The 21,371-nt window shown below is 36.8% G+C and overlaps 2 protein-coding genes across 3 annotated transcripts; one reads left to right on the forward strand and one right to left on the reverse strand.

Moving 5' to 3' along the window:
• Positions 1–5,340: 5,340 nt before the first annotated feature.
• LOC148070192 (RNA-binding protein 5-like) lies at positions 5,341–16,557 on the reverse strand. Its single transcript, XM_087801210.1, has 25 exons — positions 16,481–16,557; positions 15,728–15,778; positions 15,366–15,657; positions 15,149–15,292; positions 14,969–15,035; positions 14,249–14,322; positions 13,796–13,879; positions 12,978–13,038; positions 12,186–12,245; positions 11,938–12,098; positions 11,777–11,874; positions 11,614–11,701; positions 10,562–10,615; positions 10,427–10,496; positions 10,255–10,349; positions 9,771–9,852; positions 9,537–9,628; positions 9,284–9,469; positions 9,059–9,211; positions 7,984–8,061; positions 7,722–7,910; positions 7,581–7,655; positions 5,872–5,981; positions 5,672–5,801; positions 5,341–5,613 (listed from the first exon to the last, which is right to left on the reverse strand). The coding sequence occupies exons 2-25, from the start codon at positions 15,745–15,747 to the stop codon at positions 5,491–5,493; spliced, it is 2,586 nt and encodes an 861-aa protein (XP_087657336.1). The 5' UTR covers positions 15,748–15,778; positions 16,481–16,557; the 3' UTR covers positions 5,341–5,490.
• Positions 16,558–17,624: 1,067 nt separating this feature from the next.
• emc3 (ER membrane protein complex subunit 3) lies at positions 17,625–21,023 on the forward strand. Of its 2 annotated transcripts, none has more exons than XM_087800439.1 (9): positions 17,625–17,841; positions 18,089–18,260; positions 18,325–18,382; positions 19,089–19,182; positions 19,307–19,411; positions 19,502–19,583; positions 19,830–19,909; positions 20,300–20,382; positions 20,458–21,023. In XM_087800439.1, exons 2-9 carry the CDS (start codon positions 18,106–18,108, stop codon positions 20,584–20,586), a joined length of 786 nt encoding a protein of 261 aa, XP_087656565.1. In that variant the 5' UTR covers positions 17,625–17,841; positions 18,089–18,105; the 3' UTR covers positions 20,587–21,023. The 2 variants fall into 2 exon arrangements, with proteins under 2 accessions (XP_087656565.1, XP_087656566.1); XM_087800440.1 differs by having other exon boundaries at positions 17,625–17,818.
• The last annotated feature ends 348 nt before the right edge of the window (positions 21,024–21,371 follow it).

The raw sequence follows: 21,371 nt of genomic DNA on the forward strand, positions 1-21,371 counted from the left end.
TTTTATTTTTGTATAACTTTTTTTACAAAGTTATTTATGTTCACTTCTATACCTGCCGTAATAAATAGCAACAAAAGTCCTAAAACAAAACTCTATATAGTCATAGACTAGTGATGAATAATAGAAATAAATTAAAATTAAGTTGTTAGTTTCTTCACGATGTTTGACAGTAAAAAGGCTGCATGTATGGAAGCCCTGCCAGGTAAAAATTAGAAATAAAAAATAAAAATATATTTTCATGTCCAAAAACAAGTACCAAATGAGAAGTTAGTTTCCCCGACACTAGTTTTTAAACGTATTTTTGTCGTGAACAAGTTTCCAAAAGCCATTCCGCGGTTCTGACAAGTGACGCGAGAGAACCGGGAGCATCTGAAGCATTTATCGAGAGGAGACACCTGTCATACCAGGAGAAGGTTGTTTGTTATTCTCCGCCGACTTCAATCCTCCACACAAAGTGTTCCCCCTCTTCTACACACACAAACACACAGTCGGGAAGTATCAAAGACTGTAGTACACGCACATACCACGCTGCAGGACGGAGCGTCGGCCCGAGCTTTATTCTTCTCTGCGGGAGGAATTCCCTGAAGAAGAAGCAGCAGCAGCTTTGGTCTTCCCGGACGTCGAGGCCCTACTAGGGTCATATTGTGGAATGAACAAAAAGCGAGTTCAAAGCTTGGACATCCATTTGAAACGTGGTTCAGAGTCTTCGGTCTACGTTGTAAAAGAGTTTGATCTCATCTTTATGATGTTGATTCATTACAAGAGCACCTGCGGTAAAGAAGATACTGACCTTGACAAGGATCCTCAGAAGGTAGGAAAGAATCCTAAAAGAACTCCTGGACCTTCTTAGAGAGACTAAGACAGGGTTTAGGCAGTTAGATTTCATCAGGGGCCACAATATATAGTGTGACTGTTGGGGCCATGGAGTCAAAAGAAAGAAGGATCAAATAAAAAGAGAGTTCATGATGTTGTTAAACTTAAACAAAAGAATAAAAAGGACATAATTAAATAAGATGAATATGCAATTTGATTTCAATCCTTTTTTTTTTTTAATCCATAAGAAAAAATCCTCTTTTATATTTACGTAACAAATAACAACAAATAAAATGTAAAACAAAAGATGAATCTTAGTTATGCTATGACGTATAAAAAACAATCTCAACTTTTGTGTACATTTTAATGTACATTATTTAATTCGTTTTGAATTATGATAAAAAAAAAAAACATTTTCATTTCCCAAAAACATCAAACCAACAGATAAAATTAATTAAAAAAAATAAAAATAAAATATCTTCAACGAGTTAATTATAAAATTGTTAGCGTTGTAAAGTCATGTAAACCAATGTACCGATTAATAGATGGCCTAAAGTCATAGTAGTGTGTAACAAGTATCTCAAAATGGATGGAAAAAAAGTTGAGTAAAAAGAGAGAAAAAAATGACAATGAAAAAAAAGGGTTTAATAAAGTAATAATTATAATAATCATAATCGAGGGCCTAACACGAACACCTTCACAACGTTTTAAACAGTTAAAATCAACTTCAAACTCAACTTAAGAATGTGCACAAACAGCATATATTTGCATAAAGAAAAGCAACAAAAACCTGAGACTGAAAACGACCTTGACTGCTTTAATTAAATATACACTAATAACGTGTGAGTTCATGGTATCACGGTCTGAGGTTCGCTCATCACTCAACTGGTGGACATTTATTTTCAACATGTCTCTCGTACTCCAGACATTGTTAACAAAAAATGGCCCCTGAAATACTTTAAGAAATCCACGATCCAAAAAATGTACATTTCTAAGTTATTGAGCATTGTGTTTGGACAGCTGGCCTGGACGGCATGAGGCCACGTTAGCAGAGAGAGTTCTGAACATGTCAGTTCAGTCTTTAGATCCCTTCAGTGTTTCAAACGCAAACATGAGAAATAATTATGGTCTGTAAGTAAAGCATAATGTCACCACTTCCTCTTGAGGGACAGAACACTGTGTTTGCAGCTGTAAGTGGCGCCAATAATGGCCTTATATCATCTTAAATAAAAAGTACAAGTGTTTAAACTCTTTGTGATCATTGGATTGTTTTTTTGGATTCTTGTATTTCATACTTTTTTAACTTATGTGTCTATTTAGAGCAAAGACATAACATTCATTACGTTTCTATCACCGATTCCTTTGTCATGATCGCACACATCAATGGAATTAAGTTTTTAATTCAACCCCTGAATGTACTAAATGTCACATCACTTTGTAGATCTGATAGATAGACTGTGTCTTTTCTAAGTTAAAAAGTTGCGTGAGAAGTTGCAGTGAATAGATTTCTTATGGGTAATCTCCTCTGAAATGTTGGCATCTAAGTCTTGGGAGTGGATTAACTGCGAAATATTGATACAGTTTTGTGAAAAAATATTTTCTCACTCCGTTTTAATTTGAACACATTACGATTTGACGTGATGCAGTTCATCAACTCTATGAGATTCTTTCAATACTTAAAACTATCTAATGTGTATAAATGCAATTAACAAAATCATTAAATATAGAGGGCGAAAAGAAAATGACATTATTAAGACTTTAAAGTTGACTTCTGAGCGTCATATTAAATGATAAATAATGAGTCTTGGTGATGACGGTTGAGAGGTTCAGGACCCACATTTTGTAGGTTTCATTTCACTTGGAATTGCACTGAACTCTTCCTTAGAGATGAGGAGAGGAGACTCAAAGTAGAGGCGGCTTCAGGCTCTTCAAAGTGATACAAAATGTTCAGGAAGTTAAATCACAGGAGGAATAATGTGAGTTTGATTGAGTTTGAGTTTGAGTTTTAAGATCTAAAAAGTAGTTTCGCAAAACCTCTTTTCCTGCATGAAAACAAGACGAGAAGAATAAACTGTTACTCAGTATATCCAAATTATTTTGTACCAATGAGCATTTTTCACGGAGCGGCCTTCAGATAAAAACGAAACAAAAACATTAGTATAATTGATAATTCACCCAAACTTTCACTCATTTTCTACTCACCTTCTTCTTGTTGGTGCTCTTTTCTTGGTGATCCTCGTCCAAAAAAAAAATCCATATACCTCCAGCTCATCTGTCCATCTTGTATCAAATAAAAAAAACAAGTCTACATATTATATATATTTTTGAGTATCAGAAGCTAAAAGGCTAACATGCTACACGGACAGGAAACAGTCTTGAATCTTACGAGAGCTTGCAGTCTAGATAATGTGACAGTTAATGGACGTTACACACGAGCAGTCTAGAGGTATTTGGGAATTTATTACATTTGTCTTTTTGGATCAAGAAAATTGAGCTTCATTCGTGACCATCATTATAACTTCAAAAGGAGACAGATTACTTTAAAAGATAATCTCTATTACGCTGCCCTGGGGTTGTTCACCCGTAACAGGACGATCCCACTCGGAGGCAGATCTATGGGGTGGGCAGGACATTCTGAGGGGTTTCCTTTTTAGAACCCCATGTCGCCCTGTTACCAGTGTCCTAAGTACAATAGATTGTTTGTGTATACCTCATTTTTTTTGGTAGTTTACAGGCTTATTTTTTGATGTCTTGATGTGTTGTTAGTAAGTAACAGTTATTTGTAAAGCCGATTTCTAGACCAGGGTCACAAAGCGCTTGAACAACCAAAAGCAATACTCTGTTAAAAACTCAAAAAGGTCAAGACAAAATAAGACAAACACGGGAGTCTCAGAAGAAAAAGTCGGCACAAATAAAAATGTCTCAAGATGTTTCTTGAAGGAGTCAGTAGATCATCAAACACAGAGATCGTTCCAAAGCTTAGGAGCAACAGTCTGGAAGGATTTTTCTCCTCTGGTCCTGAAGCGTGTTCAGGAACCATCAGTCGATTCTGATCCACAGACCTCAGAGCCCGAGCTGGGGTGTAAGGCTGGATCAGATCACTGACGGAAGGTCTGACCATGAATAGATCTGAAAGTTAGAACCAGAATTTTAAAATGTTATCCTGAAAGAAGCAGCCAGTGAAGAGATTTAAGGATCAGAGAAATGTGAGTTCTTCTACTAGAGCGGGTCAGAATTCTCGCTGCAGAGTTTTGTAATAACTGCAGGCGAGACAGATCCTTCTTGTTAAGACACGAAAATAAACCGTTACAAACAGTACAGTTACTATTCAACTCGGATACTTCAAAATAAAACACTGTTCAAATAGTAATCATCCATACAACAAAGATTAAAGTTTTACTGTGTGGCCCAGTATTCCTCACAGACTACTCTTGTTGGTATTCCACAGTGGAGTGTGGTCTCTTATGCAAAACAGCTTAGTCAACTGACACAGATTTTTTGTAAGCTGAGCCAGTGGCATGCTGGAAGCGAGCGTCTCTTGGCAAGAGAGCCCAGTTCACAATGTGCCACCGTTTTAATGACCACAGAGATCCGAACCAGCATCCGCATGTACGGCCGCTTCTCCTTCCGACTAGTTCACCCTTCAGATATCAGAGCGCGTCAGTCGCCTTGTGTGGCGAGGGGAATGTGCTTCGTGTATTTATCTGAAACAATCGGAAATCCCATAATCCCAGTCGATGGTGTGAGAGCCAGACGGTGTGGCCTGTTTTTTTTGTTTTTTTTAAAGGGCCAACAAGAAAATAAATTTGTAAGCAGGAATAAATTCACTCGACACGCTTTTTACTCGCACTTATAGCGGCTCAAAATGTTGCTTGACAACATTGTGATAAAGGTATAATAAATATTGCAATATCTTGTGATACTGTAGTAACAAGGATATATTTGTAGTATTGTCGAGTACTTGACTCTGGTGTTGTAGTATTTACAGACCACATGACTCTTGACGAAGTCGTAACTGCTTTCATTTGTTTTGAAACCAAAATGTCCAAAAATCAGCTTTAAAAGCTGCCGGAGTCGACTGTATCCTCTCGTCCTCAGTCATCAGAGGGACCTCGCCGGATTCAATTGTTCCTTTAGCTGCGGAGGACGTAATAACCGCTGCCATCTAGTGGCCGGAAGTTTAATTGCTATATAAAAATAAACAAACGCTGTGAATTTATGCATGTTAATTATTAATACTAATAAATAATTACATAATTTATGCACACTTTGTTGAATTTGAAACCATAACAGTCCTATGGTTAAAAATAAAAATTGATCGGATACAGCATCGTAAACAAAAATTGATCACAGTATTTATATATTCTCACTACGTTCAACTCTTTCAATACTTAAAACTATTCAATGTCTATAAACGCAACAAACAAAATACATTAAAACAGAGAATGAAAAGAAAATGAAATTATTAAGACTTTAAATGAATTTTATGAGGTAAATGTGTTTAAAGAAAAAATAAAAATCACCCACTTGTGTTTATAAAGATCACGTTTAATTCTAATGTTTTAATGATTCATCCCAGAGTACATTTAGATCTTTCAGAGAAAATGTTGCTACCTGTATTAAAAATAGACATTTTCATTTACATATGATACAGATCCGAGTTCTTCTTGTTGGTCGTCACACATCAGAGAAGCGAGAGAACATGGCTTTCCGGACGGAGTCCTTGTAGGAGTCGGAGGCGGTGAGTTGGTAGTTGCTTCCTTTGATCCCCAGACCTGTTCCCTTCACCCTCAACGCAGCCTGAGGAGCGACGAGGTCAGGAAACTCTTCTGCGGTGCGAACATGTCGTGCTACTCACCGCGATGGGAGTCGTGATGCCCTGTTGGTGGCGCCCCAGACCCGTGCCCTCCTGCCATCCCATAGCCTGCAGCATTTTGTTCCCGATGTTATCGCTGGTCAGACCGTCTTTGGTGGGCTGCTCGTAGTCTCTGAGATGTTTGGAGGGACAATAACGTTTGAGCTCGGGTTCGAATGGAGACGATCTCGTCGGATACTTACACCCCGGGGGCTTGAGGCTGGTAGAACTTCCTCTTCTTCTTCGCCGCCGCGGGGGGTTCAGGGACCCCGTACTTCTCTCTCCTCTCTGCAGCTCGGTCTCTGTACTTCAGCTACAGGGATATTTTTTTTAAATTCCATATTGAAACTGCAATTTTCTTGAAGGCCTATTATTTATTTATTGTTTAAATTAAAAAATCCCAAAAAATAAAAGAGTAAAACTATAAAAGCAATCACTTTTACATGTCTGTTTTTGACACGTATGTAAAACAAGAATAATGTGATGGCAGTTTTGCGAACTGTTTTAACTCTTACTGACCTTTTGACCTCTTTCATCCTTTAGGTCACTTTGACCAAATCAAGACCAAGTTATTATACGAGGCCCACTATATGGTCGGCTAAAAATAAGATTAGTATCGGTGAACAGATCCCCATTTTTGTGGGCGACACCGATTGCCTGTTGACACCAATTTTTGCACCCCTTAGCAAATACAATACACAGATAATAATAAAATAAATAACAAAAATAAGCAGACAACCATAAACTAATCAAACCCACAATATTAACTTCACTTAACGACTAAATAACGTCATATATTTCTTCACAAATCACTTAACCTGGGTGTTTTCTGTTCATCTATTTTTAATTGAAGCTTGGCTTTGTCAATTATGAGTGTTTCCCTTTTAGTTATAAAATAGAACATGTTCTTGAACGCACCATAGCAATCCTGATGTCATTGTAGTCACATGTGACAAAAAGATTAGAGACATTCACGGACGTCATGTTTCTTCTAGTCGGTCATCCACGGATTTAAAGTTGATTTATTTTAAAGAAGGATCGATCGTTGCTTACATACAAATCAGATTAATGTTGATATTGTGACCAACACGACAAGATTAAAGAGTTTTATGTAAGAAACGTATCAGAGATTATTCGTAGCTATTATACGGAGAAGCATGATTACAGCAAAACTGATCATTGCTGGGCATGTTCGGTTATAGAAGACAAACAGATAAGAAAAGACAAAGCTGGAGAAACAAAAAGATAACTAGAACATTTTCATTTCCAGAAGAAAATGCAGAGTGAATGCTGACTGCTGAATCTGTAAACATCCCATAATATAATTAAATGTAGTAAAGTTAGAGAAGTAGTGGAATTAGTAGCTAAATTAGAAGTAGTAGAAAAGTAAAAGTAGTAGTACAAATAGAAGAAGTGGAATAAGTAGTAAAACTAGCAGATGTAGAAAAGTAACAGTAGTAGTGGAATAAGTAGTTAAAGTAAAAGACGTGGAATTAGTAGTAAAAGTATAAGTAGTAGAAACTTTAACGTAGTAGTAGTATTAGTAGTAGTGGAAGTAGTATTGGATTTAGTAGTAAAAGTATAAGTAGTAGTAGTATTAGTAGTAGAAGTAGTAGTGGAAGTAGTATTGGAATTAGTAGTAAAAGTATTAGGTCAAAGTGGAAGGAGTTGAAACATGAGTTGAAGATTTTCCCCATTGAAATGAATGGGGGAAAAAAAAGGGTATAAAAAAGAGGAATAAAAGAAAGAGTGGAAGAAACAAAATAAAGCTAGAACAAAGCCCGCATTTTGGGAATGAGCCGAATCAATAAAAGTTGTGAGGTTGAATTTGTGCTTCACAGAAATAAATACGTTTGGTAATTTAGGAATGATAGTACAGATATAATACTAAATGATCAGAGGAAACAAATACCTCAAGCTCTCTCTTCTCCATCTCCTCGAGCTCCTCTTCTGACATCGTCGCCTTTCGATGGATCTCCAGGTTTTGCTTTGAATCAAGAAGGCAGCAGCGTCAGTCATGATTGGAACCTCAGGCTCTCGCCGCCGGGCTCACCTTGTGAAGGTCGGACAGCTGCTGGTGACGCACCAGGCCGTCCTTGTTGGGAAACTGTCGCCGACACAGCAGACAAACCATGTTCTTCCAGTCCGTCATCTTCTCCTCGGAGCTGCTCGGTCGCTCCTTTGGTGCTTCCTCAAAGTAACGCTCAGCGTCGTGAGCTTCAGGCTGGATGCTCTGTGACGGCTGAAAAAATGTGCGTTTGTGATGAAATAGTACAGGAGCTGAAGATGTGATGGTAGAAGCACAAACAAAAAACCTTTTCTGGTGGCATCTCCGGCTCCGGGATTCTGAGCGGTTCAGGTGCAGACGACACCATTTCAAAACTCCCCATTTTCTAAAATGGAACATTTGAATCAACATTTAAATCCAAACAATACAGGAACAGGCGAGAAAAATTATTCTTGTTTGCTTCACATTTCATTGCGTTAAAATAAGTTCACATTGTTTTAACAAACCAAGTCAGGGATGTCAAAGTAAATCCAACAAGGGGCCAAAATCTTAATCACATTCTAAGTAAAGGATCGAAAATATTGTTTACATTGTCTAGGTTTTGGTCAATTTGTCAGTATTTATCTATAAACGATCTTAACCATCTTTTAATTTGTCTTTTTTAACCAAAACATCATTCAGTGTTATTGTTATCCAAAGTCTCTGTGTAGTCTTGGACATAGCTTTTATTTTGACCCGCTCTAGTAGAAGAACTCACATTTCTCTGATCCTTAAAACTGTTCACTGGCTTCCAGTTTCTTTCAGGATCAACTTTAAAATTCTGGTTCCATCAGTGATCTGATCCAGCCTTACACCCCAGCTCGGGCTCTGAGGTCTGTGGATCAGAATCTACTGATGGTTCCTGAACACGCTTCAGGACCAGAGGAGAGAAATCTTTTCAGGCTGTTGCTCCTAAGCTTTGGAACGATCTCTGTGTTTGATGATCTACTGACTCCTTCAAGAAACATCTTAAGACATTTTTATTTGTTCAGGCTTTTCCTTGATTCTCTGAGACTCCCATTTGTCTCTGTGTTTTCTTGACCTTTTAAATATATATTTTATTGGGTATTGTTTTGATTGTTTAAGCGCTTTGTGACTCTGGTCTGGAAAAGCCCTTTATAAATTTAAATTACTTACTATAGCTAATCTCTTTATCTTATCTTAAACACTGGCATCTTTACAGGACACCACATGGACTCACTTTGATTTTGAGCCAGTGAACCACATAAATCTACTTGGTAAGTCAAAACCCACTTGATGAATTTGAGCTTTGATAATAATCTCAAAGGAATTTTACTCATTTGAAATAAGCATTTGAAACTTAGAGGTGAAAATAAACTCACATTTAGTCTTTTCTCCAAAACATAGAAGCCTGCATCTGCCGACTCATCTTTGACGTCCTCCGGCTCAGAGTCCTCGGCCGGCTGCTCATTGATCTTCACAATCTCTTTTCGCTTGTTGACATTTTTGGCCCACCGCTCCATGTCCTTCGCTATCTGGAGGTTCAAAAGCACAATTTATAAGACGCATAATCTCCGTCATTACCAGAGAATAAAAACGACATTTACCTGCTGCGCTGACTTGCTCTTCGGCTTTTCCTTCTTTCCTTTGGCCTCTTTGAGGCCGGCGGCCGCTGAAGTCGAAGCCGCTGCCGCAGCTGCAGGATCTGAACCAGTGTTTGCAGGGACGGGCACGTAATTCTGCTTTTCGTTGTCCCAGTACAGGAATTGTTGAGTGTCAGAGTTGTAATAGTACTAAAAACAACAGGAAAAAAGTGGAGCGTGAGTTACAGCGAGAGCCAAACAAGTCGAGTTTACACACTTGAGTGCTCGCGTCATAGAAGAATCCGGTCTGCGGGTCGTAGAAGTAACCGGATTTCTCATCGTACTGATATGCCGAGGTGTCAGGGAAACCTGGAAAAAAAAAAGGTGTTATGGATCAAACGTTGATTATGTGGTAACACTAGAATGTGTGTCTTCAGTACATGTGTTCGTAGTGCCGGTAAAAGTAACAACTTTATGACGACAAATTCATTCATACATCATGTCGTCTCACCTGATGCTGCAGTTGTGAGAGTCGAAGCTGCGGATCCTGATGGAAGCTTTTCGGAAACTACAGGCCAAACTACTTGCTGCTGCTAAAAATAGAGATAAAAAAGAAGACATCAACATATTTTAAATGTGATTTTGACTGGACATCTCTTAATAATAAGTTCCCCGAGAGCCAATATGCTCCTCATCTTTTCTCTGCACCTTCAGAGCATCAGACGCTGGATCAGAATCCTCTTCATGTCTCTACACAGTTACCCCCTTATCTCTGTATCACCATTTTCTCCGTCCAGCATTCACACAGTTTGAGTCTGGTTTTGCTCCAGGTTTCTGCCTGATAGAAGGACGTTTTCCTCGCCAATAACACTATTCTAATTCTAATTGCCTGGTACCTGATTTTCTCTCCTCTTATAAAGAACAGTGTCTTCAGTTAACTCTCTTAAGATGACATTAAATAGTAAAAAGAGAATTTAAATGAACAACACATGTACCTGTTGGCAGTTCTGGTTGTTCATAAACAGTTGAGGTGGCTGAGAGATGATCCCACTTGTAGCCGAAGGCATCGCCGTGTGTGATCCCGGAGCAGCTGAAGACATTTCATCAGGTCATCATTTATTCCAAAAATACCAGCAGAGATTAACACCTCCCAATAAAAGTCGTTACCTCCCAATAGTCCGTTCCCACCGGACGCCGGGAAGCCTTTAAGTTGCTGCTGCTGCCACCCTTCATAACCCTGAGTCAGCAAACAGTTGAAAAAGTTGATTTAAATTAAAGACTCGAGTTGTTTACTAGACTGACCTGAACACTTTGTGGTAACGCCGTGTTGTAGGAGGAAGTGGAACCTTGTCGTAACTAGTAAGAGAAGGAGAGACAGGTTTAGGTTCGAGCATCAATGTTGTTAACAATTTAATCCATTTCCATTCTTATATATTCCAGTAAACATGAGACAAAAACACAATGTATGACCACTGCCACCTAGCGTGCGAGATTAAAAATGACAGTATGTGATTAATTCACCTTCATTCGTCTACAGCAGATCTTGGCAAAGTGTGGCCCAGGCGCCACATGCGGCCCTTTGACTGCATTTAAGTGGCCCTCGTATTGTAAGTATGATAATGTATAAATGCTTCTAGTGCATTAAAAAGTGTATTTTGTTTTTATTATTCATTTACATTTGCACATAACACTTATTTACTTTTCCTTTTTATGTGTCATTTTTCAAGTATATATTAATCCCTCAAAATATATTTTTTAAGTTAGTTGAAGAAATATATATAAGAATAAAATTGCAGCTTATTTAGCTTAATAAATGTCACAGCCTAATGACAATTTGTTTTAGGGATTTTCTTGTCTTTCTTTTTGCTTGACGGCCCCTAACAACATTCACAGAATTTAATGTGGCCCTTGAAGAATTTGAATTGCCCACCCCTGATCAACAGAGGTTCGTACAGAATAGTCTTATTTGTAAGCATACGTTTTAAATCTTTATTTTAATGAATATATTTCATATTTGACAGCACTGAGCATCCCAAATAAAAGTTAAATCACAAATTTGGAATACTTTCACTATATTTACATTGTTTTATATAAATATTCTTTCTCATCAATATTACAGATTCATAGATCACATTGGACAGATAGTGGCAAAAACGCACAATAGAACGACAATGAAACAAACTGTGATTTGGCATCTTGTAGAACTTATTTAACGTTCTAAAGACAGGCAAGGGTACACAAAGAATAGCACACGATTTAAACTAATATTGGAAGCGGTGAACACGTTAAAGTTATATTAACAGCCTATATCTATTTTGGTGAACATCCAAATCTAAATGTTCTCAATAAGGTACCTGGCAGGACGACCACTGAGCGGCAGCGATGGCGAGGCTCGCGGCTGTGTGAGTGTTTGGTTTGACCACATCAGTCTGTGAAGAATCCCTAAAGTGTAACATTTGGTTAGTTATTTTCTTATCCATCGTGTGCAAAGTAGCTCATATAATCGTAAACACCCACTTCCTGCCGCTCTTGGCGTATTCCACAGTCAACACCTTCTCGTCCAGCTGAAGCGGCGGCTGCAGCTCCTGCAGCACAGCCAGTAGCTGCGACGCTTCCTGAAGGAAAAAGCAGGATTTTTACCCAAATGAGTTCAACCCCCGGGACCAGAGATCACCTACTAAAGGAGATATAAGTTGAACAAAAGCGAATCCTCGGTTTTGTCCCGTCATCTTGTCTTTGATCAGGCGTATGTTGCCCGACGACAAGTTGCTAAATGGAGACAAAATGTTCAAGATTCCATTCACTGTGGAATAAGGAGCGACGTTCCGGAGTATCAACGCTGAGAATGGAAAAGGGAGAGATATTTCAGTGCCAATGTGCAGTAAAATAATACACATATTAGAACATCAACCCTAGTATTACTCACTGTCCAGGAGGAAACCACCCGATCGCTCCGTGTACGAGCCGCTCGCTCCTGACTCCTCGTCTGTGCAACAGAAAATAGTTAACGACTGACGACTTTATGAAAGAAAACTTTGCGGATAAACATTATTTTTAAAGTTGGAGGAATTCTTGGACATTTTTGACCACTCAATATTCATTATTTATTTTCTCGTACTAAAACAGGCCTGGACAAAATACGGCCCTCCGACTCCATCTATCCTCACACATGACGTCAAAATAATAATGTAGAAATGTTTTGTATCCAACAATTCTAGTTCAACTCTACATGCAACTATTAAAAGATCATTTCTTACTTAAATTTGTCCTTTTAATGTTTCTTAATCTTTTGAAAATAAAGTGCTTTTATATCACATTTCTAAGAGAAATCCAGTAGATGCAATATTATACAAATTATTTTAAGCTATTATTTGATGTTTTCTATTTTAATAATGACTATGATAAATGTATGGAATATGCCATTCTTTTTCGAGAATATTTAATTTAAATAGACAATAATATACAATCAGATTAAGACTAAAGCCCGATTAAAAATATCATTTTATTTTTATTTTTTTTGTCCCTTTTTGCTTTTGGCTTGACGCGCCCTTAAAACTGTCGCAGTTTATAATAGATAGATAGATCAACTATGTGGCCCTTGAGTAAATGTATCCATCATTTTATAATAGAGTGATTTGGTAAAAAGTGGTTTGGTAGTTTCCAGTTCCCTGCACTGTATTTTTGAGAAAATCAAAATCCTTCAGCAGTTTGAACTCACCAGCTTTGGAAGAACCGCATCGGAAACACATCAACCTCTTCCGAAAGTTGTACATCCCACACTGAAGAAACACAGAAAAAATCCTTACAACTCCTGAACAGTCTTTCAAAACATTTCTTCAAATACACTAATTGTAGCTGAAAAAATTCTCATTTTAAAGCTATAGAAAGTGAAAACAAATCACAAATGGTGTACTGCAGAAACCTACCTTAGGTTCTCAGTATTATCTTGATCTTTAAAGTATGTTTTTTTTTTGAGTATTGTTTTGATTGTTTAAGCGCTTTGTGACCCTGGTCTCGAAAAGCGCTATATAAATAAATATTACTTACTTACTTAATTACTAGCTCTACTCAGCTCTATAAAACATGGACATTTGAATATAAATCGTGTTTAGGTACAAAAGAAAAGACAAAACATGATTCGACTTTTTTTCCCTGATATTCTTTTGTACGAATTAAAACAAATTAAATCTATTTACATTTGGTCAAAGTTGATCATTATCTTTTTTCTTAATTTAAATTTGAATTTATTTTGTATTATCTTTTTTAATTTCCTTTTTGATTATCTTTTAATCTATTTAAATAATCTGAAAATACAAATATATATATACAAATATATAATTATACTACATTTTGACTTAATAAAGATTTAATAACAACTCCACATCATTTAGGTTGCTGTTTTAAAACACTCCCAATAAAAGTTTGTTTCTTTTGTTCCCAGAAGATTCACTTTTAACCAGGGCTTGGCAGAAGATCCAGTTAAATAGCACCTTAAGAAGACATTTACAATAAAGGAAACTCAAAAATCACACTCACAGAACCACAGAGCCAATTGTCAAACTTCTGCCTCCGGTAGCTGTACAGTGCAGTAACACTCTTCCCTTTTATCACCAACTTATTCTGTGGAGAAAGTAAAAGGTCACTTTACATTTTCAGGACGGGAACACGTGCCGCAGGAATTAACCGAACACAGCCAGAGAGTCGGAGCGGCTGGAAAAGGAAGCTTAAATCCAAGAGGAAAACGATCGACATATTTTGAACTGATCTTATAAACAATCTGTACTTTTGGTACCAGATGATTTTTGTCTCACCACAGTTAAGACTACATGACTAGCCACAAAAACAAAAGCAAAGCAACATTTAGACTATTATATATTTAATGCTGACCCTAGTTGTTTATAAATCATTGCTCATCCAAGGTCACCTATATAACAATTTCAACAAACACTTCGGCAGAGTCAGTTTAGATTTGGTGATCAATGTGGCAACCTGATTGGTCTCCATCCAGCGAGTAGAGTCTTGCAAGTGATAAAACTCCATGAAGGCGAAACCTCTGCTTATACCTAGACAGCATTCAAATATAGACGGGAGGCGTGTTAGTCATGTTGTAGTTAATCTCACAATCGGCTTGTTCAGTTCGACTCTGCTTTAAAATAAAAAGGCGGGCAAAGAATCGTTGTTGGGTGGAAGGCATGGGACATCTGTGCAGGCACACAAGACATTTTTATCTGGTGATGTCACACACTGCTTTTATTGTCTTGTATCATTTTTTAAAAATATATACTTTATATTGTTTATGCTACTAGATTTGAAAACATTGTTTCACACACGTGTTGTGTTGAAATAGAAAAATGAATTAAAAAAAATCATTCATTTTCACAGATAAAATCTTAAGCAGTGACTTTAGAGGCTCTTAAGTAGTTGGGATTTCCTCAATTGTGGATGATTCTATACACAAGAAGAAGAAACGCTGCTCAGCAAAGACAATTCTGCACATTTTACCATATATAAAGATGTATTTTACCTACAAAATACATCCATTTTGAGAACTATTTTCTATTTTTTAAACATGGTGGTGCGATAAAAGTAAAACTATTATAAAAACACTTGGTTGCATCATAGTGCAAATGTTAGATTTGCCCTCAACATTTGGCCAGGATTGCGGCATTATGGGACTAAACCGGTGACCCTGACAAAAGCAACACTCACCTTCTCTTTTGATCAAACGCAAGTCCAACGGCTGAGGACCCTCGAGCTCGCCAAGGGCTGAGAAGATCTAAAGTGAAGGAAATTTGATTACATATTCTCTCATGGAAGTATTTGTTTGAGTGTAGATGTTGGCCGAGGTTAAAAACAAAAGTGTATGAAGCAAGAAAACTTGTGTCATACATCATCTTCAGTGACATCGGATAAGAGGCCCTGTAGAACAATGACCCTGCTCTCCTCATCTTGTCCACGTCCATAGTCCTGCTCAGAATTTTCATCGTCATATTCGTCATCAGATCTGTCGTTGGCTCGACGTTTTCGCCGATACTGTAGCAAATAAAAAAATTGGTTTACCACAAATGTTAAGTCATAATGCAACAGAAATTGAAAATATTCTTACCTCTGGACTGTCTCGGTCTCTGCCTCTGTCACTGTATCTGTCTTTCCCTCGAGCTCGGTCCCTCTCGCGATCTCTGTGACGATCCCCATCTCTGTCGTGGCCCCGGCTATGATTTGTGTCATAGTCATCGCGGCTTCTGTCGTAGTCTCTTTTCCTGTGCTCCCTGCGTCGTTCATCGGCACAGGGTTGATCAGGATCCCTCTCCAAATCCTGGCCCGGCATTTCCCCGCCTTGAGGATCCACAGCGTTTGCATCAGAGTTATAATTTCCGCTGTATTCGCTGCCAGCGTCCCTTAAGAAAGAAAGAAATATATTGAGATTAATTTTCATTAATGGGCCACAAAATAAATCATGAGCTTTACCTTTCGTCTTCTCTCATCATTTTCGCAGAGTGAAAGTACTTGGTCAAGACCCTGTGTATAAAAACAAAATGAATAGTTTAAGAATCTGTCAATAACTATATGTATATTGTACAAATATTTAATCAAAGAATCACATTTTCATAACATTTCTGAGCAAATTACATAGAACCATACTCATACACACATTTAATACTAACATGACGTAATTATTTAACCTTCGATGTCATATTTGTATGTTTTTAATAATAAATCCGTGAAAAATGTCATGTCATGTCAAGTAGAGTTCGTATATATCGATAGATGCACTTGTTTTGCAGACACAAAATACATCAATAATTTAAAATTGTAAGTAGTACTTATTTCATATCATCGATCGTATTTACACTGTGACTGATCCACTAAAACAAACAGTGTCGAACAATAATGACTTCATCTGTACGAGCTTATACTGAGAAACCCTACGTGCAGCGAAAATAACTATAAATATCTTCTTTTCTGCTCACATTCTTTCTGCTTGGACGAACTTAAACGTATTACGAACAACAAATAATCTGCTTAAACCAGCTGATACTTTATTATTCGATAGAAACCGCAAGATCACCAAGTTGCTACAAAACAACCACTTTTAGCATGTTAGCATCTGCAAGAAATATTTTAAATAAGCCAAATGTTATGCCCTCGGGGTCGACATCGAAGGCGTTAATAGATTCAGTTTAGCTGTGAAAGATTAACTGATACTTATTGAACACGTACCTTTTTTTATTTAAAAAAACACAAAAAGGAAACAGCTCCTCGTTTTAGCACTAGCAGAAGTTCTTCTTCTTTACTTTGGAGTCTGGACATAGCAGGACTATTCTGCCGCCTACTGGTCGGATTGAAAACCCAAATATTTCCGCTGTTATAAATGATTTATTACAGCAATTTTTAGTTAAATTCTTTAACAGATCTTCAAATTTCTGGACATGGACACAAACATGTAATTTTAAGCTTGGCTTCGCCTCCATTTAAGTTAATACAAAACTAAATTTCCCGTTTTATTATCAAACAATCTAATCTAAATGGATCAAACACAAAAATAATTGTGCTACGCTGATGTAGTACAAATTTATTGCACTTTTATGTTTAATTTTATGTTTTAAATGACCAAAAAAAATCGAAACTCTTGCATGTTATCTTTATGTCATCAATCGAAGGTATTATTATTGTAGTGATGTCATAAAACGTTAAAAAAAACAACTTAAAGCTTAAATTGGAATCTCTTTATTTTCAAAGGACAACAACTTTTCTAAAAATAAATAAAAATAATTACAATAGAATAGAGATGATATAAAATAAGTATATAAATATAAGTAAGTAAGTAAGTAATTTGTATTTATATAGAGCTTTTCCAGACAAGGGTCACAAAGCGCTTAAACAATCAAAAACAATACTAAAAAAAAATACTATACTAAATACTAATACTAAAATATATACTTTAAAGGTCAAGATAACACTTAGAACAACACAACTGATATGTAAAATATGAGAAAATAAGCATTGTAAGTGAGTCATAAAAGTAATAAAAGCTTAATTAAGCTTAATTAAGTAACATATTGTCTCTAGTGTACTAATATTTAATTACAAATAAATGTATTTAATTTAGAAAATATCTAGTGGTCATTATTGAGAAGGTAATATATTTATATCCAAAAAAAAGGAATAAGCCATAGATGTGTCACGATGAACAGTTGTGCACCAACATAACTCATTTTAAAGCAGTAGTTCAGCAGTTATTTATCAAAAAAAAGGGAAAATAAAAGGTGAGATTCGTCAGAAGTCATGATCCAGGCAAGGTCTCTCCATCACCGCTGGGGGGCGCTGCAGTCCCTCTGCGGGAGGTGTGGATGAGCTGCAGAAGCAGAATCTGTTTCTGTCATCCCGGTGGTCAACGACGAGCACAATGGCCTCGAGTTTAAATGCGAACCTATAAATCGTCTTTAATCCAAACTCGGGATAAAGGCTGTATTCTGCTGGGAAAGGGAACAACGTTTGTCGCCGTTTGTCCATCGTCCTTTGTTTTAAAATCCCTGTGACCCGGACACACAGACGAAGGTAGCTAACAGGCTAACGCTGACGTAAGCTAACCACATAAAATCCATTATAATTGAGTGTCTATTTGTTTTAAATGTTTTCGAGAATACACTATCGCTCGTAAAATACGCTATAACATTTGCGATTTATCATTAATTCAACGCTTATTCACACTTAAATAATTTTCCCAAGAGCATCTTTAAACCTACTAGTACCATGTTTTATTCATTTTCTATTTGTGTAGATGTTTGTTTCTTTTTGGTGAGTATTTTCTCTTTTTTCATTCCTCAGGAAATCCAAGAGGCTCAATGGCAGAGCCGGAGCTGTTGCTGGACTCCAACATCCGACTCTGGGTGGTGCTGCCCATTGTCTTCATCACCTTTCTTGTGGGTGTGATTCGACATTACGTCTCTATTCTTCTACAGAGCGACAAGAAGTTGACGCTTGAACAAGTCTCTGACAGGTGAGACCCTCTGGATCTTTTACATCTATTTGATAAATGTCTGACACCTGCTCTCCAATTCCAGCCAGGTTCTTATTCGCAGCAGAATCCTGAGAGAAAATGGAAAATACATCCCTAAACAAGTAAGAATCTGAAATATATTCACAATATCCAAAGAATTTGACTATAATTTCAACAGTTGACAAGGTTATATAACTATGACTAGCAAATCCATGTTAAAAAGAACAATAAAAAACATCATGTAAGTGTTAAGTTGTTTCAATTTATTGCGATACCTGACAACAAATGATATACATTGTGTAATCCATAATACAGTCACATTAATGTCACAAACTAGGATACTTTGTGGGTCTTTTCTATCGTCTCTGTCTCTCAGACAAATGATGTAATAATGTCTCCCTTTAATGTTAATTTGCAATACTTGTATTGTTACCTTGTTTGAGTAAGGTAATAACTTTTTTAGTATTATTATTACAAGTTGTTGTCTTCACAGGGCTTCTTTATAAACGAGTTTGCTTCTTTCTTAGTGAACGGAATGATAATAAAACTCCATGAATCCTTTAAAATAACGATCGATTTAAAACTTGAAGCAAGTTTATTTATGAAAAGATCTATTTAAGTGCCATAAACATCTACTGAGAAGACAATGTAAACCCACATACTTCAGAAAAATGTATTTCTTAGATGGTCATAATCATAAGAAATTGAAAGATGGGACACATAACAAAAAACATCTACGTGGTCATCTTGTTTTCTTCACACAGCTGATGATAGAACCCTGAACTATCCACTGGTTTTTAATACAAATGTTTCTTTTGTGCATTTCAGTCATTTCTGATGAGAAAATTCTACTTCAATAACCAAGACGATGGGTTCTTCAAGAAGACGAAAAGGAAGGTTGTTCCTCCTTCTCCCATGACTGGTGAGCCGTGATTTACATGATCTTACTAAACTGTAGACTTAATGTCTCAAACTATTCTAAAATGTAACTTGTTAAACTTTTGTTATGTGTGTCTGAATATCAAACCTCATTTTTTCCCCCATAGATCCGAGCATGCTGACGGACATGATGAAGGGAAACGTCACCAATGTGCTTCCAATGATCCTGATCGGTGGTTGGATCAACTGGACCTTTTCAGGATTTGTCACAAGTAATCACGCCCTGGGTTTTAACTAACAACGCCTGACAGCTTATTGGATATTTGACCTGTTTTGACCTTTTGTTTTTCCCCCCCTAACAGCTAAGGTTCCCTTCCCTCTCACTCTCCGCTTCAAGCCAATGCTGCAACAAGGCATCGAGCTGCTTTCCCTCGATGCTTCCTGGTACGCAAATATTTAAACAACTGTAGTTAAGGCGTGTCTGTGATACACTTTGTGTTGTAATAACAATTAACATTTGCTTTTTACATTAGCTTTTCTTTAATTAATCATACCTGTTAAAAAGATCCCATTGCATTCAATAAATGTTGTTTAATAACTATTATACTAAAAATAAAGCAGCTCTGATTTATTATCAAAATTGTTTATATTCATTGTGTGGATAAATGTCTCCCTTTGTTTTCTCTCCAGGGTCAGTTCAGCATCCTGGTATTTCCTGAACGTGTTTGGACTACGAAGCATGTACTCCTTAATCCTGGGCCAAGACAATGGTAGCTATTTTGACTCATTTTAATTCCCCTGAAATAAACTCTTCCAGCTTCTTCTTATGTATTAAGAGTTTAGCTCCACCAATTGTAAAAAGTGAATTAATTAAGTTAAATTAAGTGTAGCTACACAGTATTCCACAGTGTCGTCAAATTTAGTAATTGTGTATCAAGAAATTGGACTTCAAATGTTATTTATTTAATCATTTTTTTAAAGAAACCCTTGTTATAATGTATATTAGTTCAGAATTGTGGATTTTGGTACAAGCTTATCAAATATAAACCATTCATTTTCTACATTTTATGTCAAAGTTTGAGGATTTACCATAATTTTAAATCGCTTAGAACGCTATCGTTGTCACACTTTTCAAACCTTGTGGTTTTTGTTTAATCCAGGTGCGGATCAGTCCAGAATCATGCAGGAACAGATGAGCGGAGCCGCCATGGCCATGCCTGCCGATACTAACAAAGCGTTCAAGGTAAAAAAAAAAAAAAAAAACTTCTGATTTTAGATTTAAAAGTGGCTCACGTTGAAAATGTGCCCCTCAATGAAGGCTGAATGGGAGGCCCTGGAACTGACCGACCACCAGTGGGCACTGGAGACCGTTGAAGAGGAGCTGATGAACAGGGACCTGGACTTTGACGGCCTTTTTAGTAAAGAACTTCCAAGTGGAATCTTCTGATTTGGGATTCATGTTTTGGGGGGAAAAAAAAGGACAAGTCTCTCCTGTATTATGCAAAGTTTACATTCCTCCATTGAGAATCCCATGTTATTTCCAGACTGACTAATATTTCATCAATGTCTAGACATTTCTGATTAATAATTAGCGTTTTAGAATTTTGTTGACATATGCCTGAATTTATTTAAAAATGATGTAGTTCAAATCCCAGTGACTTTGTTTGGAGCTGAAATGTTAAATTCTGCTCTTAAATATTGGGGAAAACAACATTGTCTTTTGCTCAATGAATGACACTATTTTCTTTGCTACATCGTGCTTAGATCGACTGCCTGAGGTTGCAAGTAGAACTACGAGTTTATCCGATAACAATAGTTTGTTTTTGTTTTTGTAATGAAACTTGTGCGTTTTGTACAACATAAAACCCCGTTTTCACAAAGAAATGGCGTCTTTCGTTTCATTGTTGTTATTAAAGTGTTGACATGTGTTTTGCATATTGCTAGGTAGTAAGTAAGTAAGTCATTTTTATTTGTATAGAGCTTTTCCAGACCAGGGTCACAAAGTGCTTAAACAATCAAAACAATATTCAATAAAGTATATATTTTAAAGATCAGGATAAAACTGATAACACAACTTCCAGAAAATCAAGGAAAAGCCTGAACAAATAGAAACGTCTTAAGTAAGTAAGTAAGTAATTTTTATTTACATAGTGCTATGTATGTAGTCATTCTGAGACACTTAACCTTTGCGTTATCTCTGGGTCAAGATGACCCGATTGCCCGAAAGCAAAT

Source organism: Callionymus lyra, chromosome 10, assembly GCF_982586985.1.
Source record: "Callionymus lyra chromosome 10, fCalLyr1.hap1.1, whole genome shotgun sequence".
NCBI classification, from domain to species: Eukaryota; Metazoa; Chordata; class Actinopteri; order Syngnathiformes; family Callionymidae; genus Callionymus; species Callionymus lyra.

Bases quoted from the DNA above. Each gene is read 5' to 3' on its own strand.
- emc3 (XM_087800439.1), top strand. From the start codon at position 18,106: ATGGCAGAGCCGGAGCTGTTGCTGGACTCCAACATCCGACTCTGGGTG. The intron at 19,584-19,829 runs GTACGCAAATAT...TTTTCTCTCCAG, and splicing joins CTTTCCCTCGATGCTTCCTG to GGTCAGTTCAGCATCCTGGT. The intron at 20,383-20,457 runs GTAAAAAAAAAA...CCCTCAATGAAG, and splicing joins ATACTAACAAAGCGTTCAAG to GCTGAATGGGAGGCCCTGGA.
- LOC148070192 (XM_087801210.1), bottom strand. From the start codon at position 15,747: ATGATGAGAGAAGACGAAAG. The intron at 15,293-15,365 runs GTAAGAATATTT...TATTTGCTACAG, and splicing joins GAGACCGAGACAGTCCAGAG to TATCGGCGAAAACGTCGAGC. The intron at 9,212-9,283 runs GTAAATGTCGTT...TTGAACCTCCAG, and splicing joins AGAGCAAGTCAGCGCAGCAG to ATAGCGAAGGACATGGAGCG.